We start from the raw sequence: 11,262 nt of genomic DNA on the forward strand, positions 1-11,262 counted from the left end.
ACTGCATTCATTTAACTGAGAGAGATCGGAGATCAACGTCATCTATCAGACACGTGTCAATCGTTGACGGATGGGAAGAGCCTTTGAATCTGGACCTTTAACGTGAGAAATATCGATATCGAAGACAAAGGCAGCGACACGGGGCCCTTCGAGAATCTGCGATATTTTATTATTAAATTACCTAAAATGACCCAAAGATTTTCTAAATTGGCAAAACAGCACGTTTCGCTCTGCTGATATTTGCTAGATATAATAGAGCAAGTGCACGTTACTGAGTATGTTACATTATGTGGATATATTGGTAAATAAGAGATATGTCTCTATCCTTGGCAATTGACATACATTGAGAGATTTGAATGTTATGGAGATCTAATTAGGAAGGGTATCGAAAGCAGTGACGAGACATCTAGCGTCAGATCCGAAGCGGAAAAAGACTTCCATCGCATCGCTTCTCTCGAGTCTCACCCTTAGTTTATTATAAATTAATTGGTTTATTATCAAGTCATGGAGGGTGATTAAAAGCTTAGTTAGTTAACATTGAAAATAATGGATGAAAAGCGGTTCTTACAAAAAAGGTTGAAAGAGAGAGAGAGAGAAACGGACAAAAAGGTGAGTTGGCTCGCTTGGCCGACAAGGAAGGGATGCACCTCGGTCGACGTATTCCCAAATCCCAACCCTCTCGCCCACGCTTGTCACGGGCTCCACAGGTCACATCGACCATACGTTTATAAAGTCATAAGGTTCGAACTGAACCATTTATAAGCTCAATGGAACCATTTATTAGTGTGCACAATGAAATTCCCAATTAAGAAGGGCATGGCAAAAGTCGTTGCAGGATTAGCATCGCTGGTCTCGTGGAGTGACTTAACTACACTCGTTTCTCACTTTTGGAGCCACTTTCACTAGTTTACACGGTGCACCAAGAGGCCCTTACTAAACTGATACACTTGAGTCCGCGCCGTGAAAAGCCATCGACACCTGGGGCCTTGAGGTCCATTTTGATGTCCCCTGGAATCCGAATGCGGCCGATATGCTCTCTTGTGTCGGTCGATGTGTATCGGCGGTACCCCCTCTTTGCTCCTCTAATGGATCGTATCCGTTAGTTTTAAAAAGAGTGGAGTGGGCTCGTTGGTAAATTGTGATTGTGCTCGAACGATTTAAGCCGTCGGCTGGACTGTACTCCCATTTTTTTATCCTCTCATCCATCCTTCTTCCCTTCCCTGCTCCGTTCCTCTCTAGGCGCTCGACCGTCTTCTCCACTTCCATTCTAGCAATGGCGTCAAGTCTCTCTTCCCTCCCTCTCATTCCGCGCAGTCCTTCTCGCCGTGCGTTTTCTTCACCAAAACAGAGCATGAAAATCCCCGTCTTCCAAAACCCTATTCCTATTTTTTCCCGGCGGAGAGCCTCCGTTGTCACTCCCCTTGCCGCTTCTGCAGTCTCTCCTAAAGTCGAAGAACTGGGCCAAAGCCTCAAAACTCTCACCTTAGAAGAAGCTCGAACACTTGTCGACTGGCTACAGGAGGAGCTTGGTGTATCCGCCACGGCCTTCGCACCCGTGGGCGTCGCTGCGGCTCCTGGTGCGGCCGGAGCCGACACTGCTCAAGCGCCAGCCGAGGAGAAGACGGAATTCGATGTCTTGATTGAGGAAGTCCCAAGCAATGCAAGAATTGCAACAATTAAGGTCGTGAGGTCCTTGACGAACCTAGCCTTGAAGGAGGCCAAAGAATTAATTGAGGGGTTGCCTAAGAAATGTAAGGAGGGCCTGTCGAAGGAGGATGCTGAGCTGGTAAAGAAACAGTTGGAGGAGGTTGGAGCCAAGTGTTCTATTGCGTAGAACTCGGGAGACCGAATGATGGGTGGACGATACTTGAGGTTTGAACTGTTTCCTTCTTTTCACCTCTGAATCTCCGCTTTAGAATTTGTATTGATTTTCTTAGGCTTCTGCTGCATTATATCTTTCTTGCTCTAATGCTGTAACCGGAATGATGCGGAGTGTAAGTCTTGGAGTTCTTATTATTGTAAATGATACTTCCGGAAACACTTGTCCAACCGCGCATCTTCTCCTATTGATCTGAAATTTTATATGAGATAGGTCCTGTTGTTGGTTTGTGAGTGATTAATAGGCTTGTCCTGAGATCAAAACTACAAGAGCAAGTATTTCCTATCCACTGGAAGGTTAAAGGCACTATCACCCATGGGGGCAAATTATCTGTTCTTGAATAGACACGGGGACTATCCACAAAGGGGCAACTTATTTGTTTGTTATCATTGTCGTTGTTATTTTGTTGCCATATTCTTCATAATCGTACTGGTCTTACTAATTCGCTTAAGTTAATTCCTTGGTGACAGACCTCTGCAGTCGTTCAAAGAACGTAGTAAAGGAGAAAAACATGTAAAAACGGGTGCTTGGGTTCTGGTCTGGTATGGTATTGTAAAATTGCCATGGCTGTTGCATGGATTCTCTCATTTCTGATGCAAATCTGGGATATACTACCTAGGTATGGGTCCTAGCGTTTACTTTCTCTAAGGGCATTTCCTTCCAGCTGGTTGCATTGCTCTCTTTGAAATTCAAGGCTACGCCTTAGGATCATAGGATGTAAGGAGTTAGCTCACAGCAAATCTATGTTGTAGTACTTCGTGTTAGCGCGAGAGGTCGTTTATTAGTTTTCTTTCATATGCACTAGTTTGTTAATGTGTGTATATAATATCTTTGATAAATATGATTTGCATATGCTTGAACCTGGTGATCCAATATTAGGAATGACATTGCCCAGAGCTCATTGAAATGATAGAAAATTTTAAAGGTTCTCTTGGCCATTTGGAGTTATCCTTTCCTTGATACTTAAGAATCAGTTCAAGAGGACTACACTTCAACCATTTTCTTAATGATGCCTGTGTTGTCATGGCTAAGAGAAGTCACTTAAAGTCATGCATAGGCTGCCAAATAGATCAATCCGAGGAGAGAGAATTTCCAATGCATTCCAAATTTGAATAACAATCCGAACCCTTCAATGCTTAAATTTGAATAACAATCCGAACCCTTCAATCAACTAAAGTCCATTTTCAAAGTACTTCAAGACTTCAAACTTGAAAGAGATATCCTGGCCAAAAATGAGGAGATATACTAGTGACATTGTAATGCCTCTCTCTTCTTGTGCTTCCATGAAGGTTTCCTTCTGGTGCAGTGATCTTAGGATCTAAAACCGTTTTTGATAGTGTTTGTATGAGTGTTCATCAAGACTCGTTCCTGTGTAGGTGGCACAGTATAATCAGTGTCAGTGATTTACCAAACAGTCAATGTGGTGCGATGCAGAGCTCTTCATTTAACGAGTTCATCTCTCTGTTGAGGCTGGGTTCCTGAAGAAATTTGTTTTTTCTATAGATGTGTTCTCTTTTTGTTGGAGTTAGAATGGTGCAGTCTTTTAAGGTCATTATCAATTTGTCAAAGGGCCCTTCTGTTTCTTGTTGAAGCAGAATTTTCCTTTATTTGCCATGCGGTTGAAACTTTTCTTTATGCTTTGTAGTCAATTACATGTCTTGATCTGTCCATTGTTCCTCCTTTCGTAGCTTAAATAAATTGAAAGCTACAAAAAGAGAAGTTGGGCCATAGATGCCTAGAAAAACGGGAACAGGTGCTGTCATCTGTGCTGTTTTTCTTCTGCGTACTGGTGGACATAATGATACTCCTTGTACCAAGGGAGACCGAACCGCTGGAAAGGGAAAAAATGATTTAATCTGTTGAGAGGCTTTATTTCGCTTTCCTTATTGTAAGTGTATAACACTGTAACAAACTGTTTACTCAAACCTTGACAAAAGAATTTAAAGAGCCTCTGAAGCAAGATATGCCCATTGTAAATTCTCAATACCCTTTTGCTGCTTCGAAGATCAGAAAACTACACCAGAATTCCAATACTCTCCTTTCCCATGCCCATTACTATGGCTTGCATCTTCCTTTGACACCATCATTGATATTTAGACTTTCAACAAATCCCTCTCCCTTCGCCACCATTTCGTTTTCGACCACTAATGTCAAGATTTTCTTTCCGACAGGGATTTTACTCGGCCTCCACTATTAACCCAGAGAGCAGGCTTTCCGTCTTCACGGGGCAAACAAGAAAAATCCATGGTAGAAAGTATGAATATGTCCTCACATGCTAAATGAATGAGAATCAAAAGGAACGAGTCCGCAGGGGGACACATCTCTCTCTGGAGAGGTGACTCGTGGGTCGTGCTTGCAGTCAATTTGTAGCCCCCTAGTTCACCCGAGTCAACTCGGCCTGCGGCTTTGGGGTCTTTCAAAAACATTGGGATCGTTTACCAAAAATTGAAAAATCTCTTTAACCTCTTCTGGTTAACGCCAGGAAACAACAACAGCGCATGACATGACATGTGGATTTTGGAGTTTTGGATAAGCTGCCAGACATCCATTTTCTCGTCACATACTTGTGCAATTTATCGCGTACTAACATGACGTTTTACTTCTGCTTCACTCGCGGTACGAGTAAAAAACGCTATGAAACTGGCTGATGGATGGGTACAGGTCTGGTCTGACTGGGTCGGGTTTATTAAAACTCGAACCTGAACAAAATGGATCAGGTTCAGGCGGGTTTGGGAAAATCTATCCCCAGTCCGAAATCCAATGGGTTTTTTTTCCTCTTCCTCTCCAACCCATAGGGTGGAATAACAAACCTGAGCCTGGGTCTAGGTTTTCTGTAAAACTTAACCCAAGTTTTTCAGAGTGGGTAGAGTCAGGTTTTTCATAAAATTTAACCCGGGTTTTTTCAGATCGGGTAGAGTCGGGTAAGATCCTCTCTCCCAAGTCCCATTCCACATGGTCTAAGTAGATTAGCTTGACCTTGAGACAATCTTTATGTAGTTAAAATATGTCAAGAACTATAAGAAGGGAGGGACCAACCTTAATTTTGGGACAAGGCCAGCATCTATGGAGTATTAGACATCTTTAATGGGTCCAAGCTCCATGGTTTAACAGTAACGCTTTTATCAGTCATATAGGCCAACCAATGTGGTTTCTCGTCCACATCGGTCGAAACCTGGCGATAAACCAATTTAGCGCGATTTTTCGCAGCCGAGAACTTGCTTTTATTACTTGTTTCCTCTCTGCTTCCACGCTTCGCACGAAAAATCTCTGGTCTGAAGCGCGCGAGCGAAAGAATGAGGAAAACAGAAAACGATAAGACAGCCGTAATTACTGTGTCAATGTTCAGGTACTCTCCTCCCTATTTCTCCCTTTCCATTCGAACTCTTTTCTTGTATTATATTACTCATTTCCTCTAAAAAAATTTTGAACTAAACAAGCTCTCTCGAAGGTTGGAGCAATTTTTCAAAAATGGATGCCTCGTTACCGGCTAAAACCCTAGAATACGGCTCGGAAGGGAAGGTAGCCGCTGGAGTTTCTGATGCGAATGCTACCGACCTAGGATTAGGGTTAGGGTTGCAATCTAGGGTTCAAGAAAATAGCGGAGCTACGGTCTCTGTTCTCGGTGGGTTGCACGATGGCGTGGCCGAGAATGCAGACCATAGCGCCGTTATCGGTGATAAGTCGAAGATTTCGCTTGATGAAATCAGGGTATCTGTTGAGGGAGGAGAAAGTGGGGGAGGGGGACGCCACCGTGGGTTCTAGCGGTGAGGAGTTGGTGAAGACCCAAATGGAAGAATCGGAAGTTAAAGAGATTCGAGTTGAAATTGTACTAGGCGAGAATGAGAGCGGTAGAAGAGTGGGACGCGTGGGGCTCTCAGGACCTGAGAATGGTGTTGTTGCTGCTGCCGATGGGTCCAGGAATCTCAGTGTTGGAGAGGATGACGAAAGTGAAGCTTCGAGGGATGGGACCGCGGGAATAGACGAAGAGGAAGAGGAAGAGGAGGAAGAGGAAGAGGAAGAGGAGGAGGAGGATGAGTCTGGCGATCACCAAGAGCAGTTTGCTGTGGGTGATTTTGTCTGGGGCAAAATCAAGTCTCATCCCTGGTGGCCTGGACAAATCTATGACCCTTCAGAGGCATCGGATTATGCTGGTAGATTCCGTCGGCGGGACCGACTCCTTGTTGCATACTTTGGGGATGGCACGTTTGCCTGGTGCTACGCGTCTCAACTAAAGCCTTTCGGAAAGGAGTTTGCTCGACTATATAAACAGAGCAGTTCAAGAAGCTTTGTTAATGCTGTGGAGAAGGCATTGGACGAGTTCGGTCGATGTGTGGAGTTGCAAATGACTTGTTCCTGCGTGGAAGCTCGGCCGAAGCTTGTTAAACCATTAACTGTGAATGCAGGGATCAAGGAAGGAGTCACTGTTCCGGAGGGCATGATTGCTGAACATTCTATTACTGGGTTTCAACCGGTGGACTTCCTTGCAGGCCTCAAATATGTAGCTCAGCTTGTTTCAATGAGCAACACGCTGGAACTTACTTTGTTGAAGAGTCGCTTGTCGGTTTTCTATCATGCTCAGGGATATGGTGATTTGCCCGTGTACTATGACCCTCAAGGAATTACAGACTCTGAAGAAAATGGGGATGTTCATTTATCTGAGAGAACTGAGGTCGAGGGAAGGACAGACGGCCTGAGTAAAGTAGATGGAGGAGAGTCGCTTACTTCGGGAATGACTAGCCAAAAGGGCAATGGCCCATCCTTGAAAGGACCAGATATTGCTGAGGATAAGTTGCTACAGAGAAAGAAGCAGAGAAGCATGGCCGAGTTGATGGCAGGTGGCACAGATTCTGATCTGGAAAATGGCAGTCATGGTGTGGGAGGAGGGAAAGAGCCGGTTAAATCAGCTTCGGCATTCAAAAAGCGAAAGAAATTTGAGCAGGCTTCTCCTTCGCAGGAAGGGAAGGATGAGATGAAACAAGCTATACAATCTGGGAAAAATGAGGCCGATAGATGTGCGACTCTTTCCGTGGGCTTGGAAGATGATAAACCTTGTGATGACGAAAATCAAGATGATGGGGTTGATGAAGGAAACCTTCTGTCTTCTCCGAGGAAGCGGAAGAAGAGCAAGTATTTGTCTCCACCTTACACTATGCTTAATAGTAAGACTAGTAATTCCTCGAAGGATGCGGAAGGAGAAGCAGAAGTGGAAGCGACCCCGAAGCTTTTGAAAATTTCTGAGATCGGCGAGGGTATGAAGAAAGCTGCCGCCAAGCTTACGGGAGCCCCTCCTATCATAAAATGCAGCGGCGAAACCTTCCAGAAAAAAGCTTTTAAGAAAATTGATGCCGAAGAAAAGACACCTCGGACCTCCAGCCCGCGGACTCCTAAATTAAAGGAGAAAATACTTGCTATTGAAAAGTATAATGTTGCTCCAGAAGATATGCTTTCTGATTTGAGCTCCGCAGCTGTTAATCCTCTTTTTCTGGGGGAGGATGAGTCTTCGGACTCGATTAAGGCCTTCTTTGAGAAGTTCAGAAATTCTCTGTACGTTAGAGGCTCCGACTATAATACTTACAAAGGAAGGAAAAAAAGAAAATTCTCCCCGATTAATGATGCGGATGGAACTCACAAATCTGAAGGCAAATCGGGACAGGAGTCCGGGGGTAGAAAGTCCTCCAAGGGTTCAGGTGGAGGGGGGGCTGATAATCGTGGACGAGAAGAATCTTCTGGTGGAAAGAAGGTATCATCAGTCACTGAGTCTAAGAATATAGTGCCACCGGGAAATAAAGATCCTGAAGGGACCAAGGAGACCCAAGGTAAAGCCGAACATAAAAAACGCAAGCTTGGAGTAGAAGAGAATTCCGATGCTTCCAGGAAGAGAACCGGAGAGAGAGCTTCCGAAAAAGCCGGTACACTTGACAGTGCTAATGGTCATTCTCATACTGAGACGAACCACAAGGAAGTTAACGGAGGTGGCCCAGCCTCCCTTCTCCTGACATTTGGCCAAGGTGCCACTTTCCCTTCAAATGAAGATTTGATTGCAATATTTGACAAATTTGGGGAGCTGAATAAATCGGAGACAGGAGTGCTGGAGGACTTGGGTTGTGCTCGGGTGGTCTTTAAGAGGAGTGCCGACGCCGAGAAAGCCTTCAACAGTTCAGACAAAATCAGTGCTCTGAGGACTCTCGTTGTTAGTTACCGGTTACGGTATCTTTCATCTCCATACAGGGTGTCAAAAGTCGAAACCGATGAAGCCCAAAATCAGGTGAAAGCGTCCGTGTCCGAGGGTGGTGAGGATGGAGCTCCAGTAGGGTTCGGATCACCGGTTCCTGGCCCTGGGAGTGGGACTGAGCCGACTCCGACATCTTCCCCAGCAACGCTTTTGGTGATAAAAAAGAACCTGGAGACTATGATGTCTACCCTGACCGAGTCGGGGGAGGGTCAAAAGGGTTCCGAGGAGAAACTGTCCCCAGAGGTGAGGGCCAATTTGATAGGAGAGATAAGTGGGCTGTTGAAAAAGGTGACGAAACTAGTCGACTGTTCATCACAAGATTAGTCTGTTCACTTCTTCTCCAAATGGCTTGACCTTTACTCCTAAGTGGCATTTAGTTTTCTGTTGTTGTTTGTAGGGTGCTGTTTTGTTGTACAATGATGGTGTGAGAGGTGGCTCATTGTGACATGAGGGGACTAGTGTCAATGTGTTACATACAGATACTGGTTTTACTACTGGTAGAGTTATACGATTACAGTTTACACACATACAGGGAAGTAATCCCTTGTTTTGTATTCATCTTTTTTCAATCCTTGGCTTGTTATATTCTTTTAATCCATTCTACCACTTTAGTCTAAAGCCAAACTCGGTTATATCAAGCAAATCAAGGAACAAACTCAAATATACCACTAAGAGATCACAAACAAATTTCAAAGTATATGTATTTAATTAAAATATATATTGATGAACCTGCGGCATAAGAAAAACTTATCAATGGTTGTGGCAGATCCTAGAGCTTGAGAAAGTGACAAGGAATGCTTACTTCTTGTTATGTGAAATAAGCAAAAGCTGACTTGGGTATCTGGTTTTCACGATATTGCACTGCAAGCTCTATGAACCTCGAAGGAAATCCAAGAACCAGACGATTAGAAATGATTTCTTTTACTCCATTACAACAACCCCTCCCGCAGCTTTAATCTTCTCTATTATGTCATTGGTTTCCTCCTTGTTTCAGCAACACAGGTACCTTCTCGACCAATTCTTTTGCTTCCTCTATTCCAAGATTAGTGAAAGCTTTGACCTCTTTGATCACCTTAATTTTTGCAGCAGTATCAAACTTCTCCAGTTTCACATCAAACGCTGTTTTTTTCTGTATTTTTCTCCTCTGCCTTTGCTGAACGTGCAGAACCACTATCTGCACCCAAGCCCGTGCCCTCAGATGAGATTATTTGCATCTTAGGATGTCTCAACTTCTCTGTAAAGGTGGGGCCTAGATGGAGAGCAGTTATCATGTCAGCAAGCTGGACAATCTTCTCAGAGAGAGCGGCGGTCGTGGGCCATATGGGTCATACACTGAGCGATACTACTAACTTTTTGCCTTGGATCTTTGCCTTCGATCTTGGGTCTCTAGGAACATAATCAAGGTGGAGCTGACGGCATTCATGGAAAAATCATTCGTTCACTTAAAATAGCATCAATATGATCTTTATGTGTTGGTGTTACAGGTAATGGAGTCAAATGGATATCACACTTAAAATAGCATCAATATGATCTTTATGTGCTAGTGCTAGGGGAAATGGAGTCAAAATGGATATGAGGCGAGGAAGGAGGGGAGTGTGTCAAGTAAAGGAGTAGAATTAGAATGTAATGAAAAAAGGTTATCCGGAATAGAGGGGTTGCCCCTGTATGCCAGCAAATTTTCAATGTTAAAATTGGAGTTAATGCCCGAATTTAATGGCAAATCCACAATATAAGCATTTTGACCAGCCCTTTTTAGGATTTTTAAAGGTCTTGTACTACAAGATTGCAACTTCCGAGTGGGTCCAACAAGAAACCGCTCATGCCTAATCCAAATCATGACATAGTCACCTACGTTAAATTGTTTATGACGTTTATGTATATTGGCTTGAAGTTTGTATTGGGAATCATTTGTTTGGAGTCTTTTCGCAATTTCAACATGCAAGTTTTGAATTCTGTGTAAATTATGTAGTGGACTTTGAAACCCTAGCATGAGGTGACACAAGTATGAGATCTAAAGGTTTCCTAGGCTGATAACCGTGGACAACCTAGAGTGGGCTCATGCCAATGGACCTGTTGACTGAATGATTGTAAGCAAATTTTACTGTTGAGAGAATTAGATCCCAAGTGCGGTGGTACACTCCTATGAAGCAGTGAAGGAGATTTCCTAAGCTTTGATTAACCACTTCGGTTTGACCATCTGTTTGAGGAAGTTAAGCAGTGGAAATTTTCAATTTGGTACCCATCAAATGCTAGAGTGTTTTCCAAAAATTTCTCATAAAACGAACATCCCTATCAAATACGATTTGAGGAAGACCATATATCTTAACAATCTCGTCAAACAAAATGAGCAATTTTTTAGGCGTCAAACGTTTTAGTGCAAGGGAGAAAATGTGCATCTAGGAAAAAGTGGTCTACCATGACACAAATGGAGTTATGCTTTTGAAAGGTATGTGAGAGGCCTAAAACAAAGTCTATGTTGAGATCTTGCCAGGGACATGTACGGATTGGTAGGGGAGTATATAGCTCAGTGTTTTATTTAATTGAATGTGTTTTACATCGTCCTACTAGCTTGGCCACATCCCTTTTTAAACTAGGCTTGTAAAATCGACACTCTTGACTTCAACAATAGTTTGATCGTGCCCAAAATATCCCCCCATTCCCCTTGCATGAGTTTCCCAAATTAAGAAGTCTCAGATAGATGTGTGGTGAACACATAGCTTGTTGTGCCAAAATAATAATCTCCCTGGATGTGGTAATCCCCAATGGTACGATGTGGTCCCTCTCACAAGTCAGTATAAATGCTCCTAAAGTCGGGACATGAGGGATACTCGTCTATGAACTTCTCAAATCCAGTGACTTGAATGCTCATGGTAGATAACAAGCTTGTTCTACGACTTAGAACATCAACATCCTTATTTATGCTTCAGGACAAAAGAGTATTCATGTAGGTACTCAATCCACCAACCATGCCTATTATTAAGTTTCTTTTGGGACATGAGATAATGAAGAGCCTCATGGTCAAAGTATAGGACAAATTCTTGTGGAAGCAGGTACTGACGCCAGTAACGTAAGACTTGAACGACCGCATAAAACTCTTTATCATAGGTTGAGTAATTTTGTTTGGCAACATTAAGTTTTTCATTGAAATACA

The 11,262-nt window shown here is 43.4% G+C and overlaps 2 protein-coding genes and 1 pseudogene across 5 annotated transcripts; 2 read left to right on the plus strand and 1 right to left on the minus strand.

Moving 5' to 3' along the window:
• Positions 1–1,175: 1,175 nt before the first annotated feature.
• Positions 1,176–4,509, plus strand: LOC137937685 (large ribosomal subunit protein bL12c-like). 3 transcript variants are annotated; one of them, XM_068782802.1, is made up of 2 exons: positions 1,176–1,872; positions 4,051–4,509. In XM_068782802.1, exon 1 carries the CDS (start codon positions 1,274–1,276, stop codon positions 1,832–1,834), a length of 561 nt encoding a protein of 186 aa, XP_068638903.1. In that variant the 5' UTR covers positions 1,176–1,273; the 3' UTR covers positions 1,835–1,872; positions 4,051–4,509. The 3 variants fall into 3 exon arrangements, with proteins under 3 accessions (XP_068638903.1, XP_068638902.1, XP_068638904.1); XM_068782801.1 differs by lacking the exon at positions 4,051–4,509 and adding an exon at positions 3,256–3,486; XM_068782803.1 differs by lacking the exon at positions 4,051–4,509 and adding an exon at positions 2,350–2,779.
• Positions 4,510–5,032: 523 nt separating this feature from the next.
• LOC137936992 (PWWP domain-containing protein 3) lies at positions 5,033–8,680 on the plus strand. 2 transcript variants are annotated; one of them, XM_068781992.1, is made up of 2 exons: positions 5,033–5,225; positions 5,317–8,680. In XM_068781992.1, the coding sequence occupies exon 2, from the start codon at positions 5,514–5,516 to the stop codon at positions 8,433–8,435; it is 2,922 nt and encodes a 973-aa protein (XP_068638093.1). In that variant the 5' UTR covers positions 5,033–5,225; positions 5,317–5,513; the 3' UTR covers positions 8,436–8,680. The 2 variants fall into 2 exon arrangements, with proteins under 2 accessions (XP_068638093.1, XP_068638094.1); XM_068781993.1 differs by having other exon boundaries at positions 5,328–8,680.
• Positions 8,681–9,032: 352 nt separating this feature from the next.
• On the minus strand, positions 9,033–10,507 carry LOC137937402 (uncharacterized; annotated as a pseudogene).
• Positions 10,508–11,262: the final 755 nt, after the last annotated feature.

The sequence above is a fragment of the Aristolochia californica genome, unplaced genomic scaffold (genome assembly GCF_029961685.1).
Source record: "Aristolochia californica isolate CCGP_79_NKW_82.1479 unplaced genomic scaffold, dmAriCali1.0.hap1 SCAF_7, whole genome shotgun sequence".
NCBI classification, from domain to species: domain Eukaryota; kingdom Viridiplantae; phylum Streptophyta; class Magnoliopsida; order Piperales; family Aristolochiaceae; genus Aristolochia; species Aristolochia californica.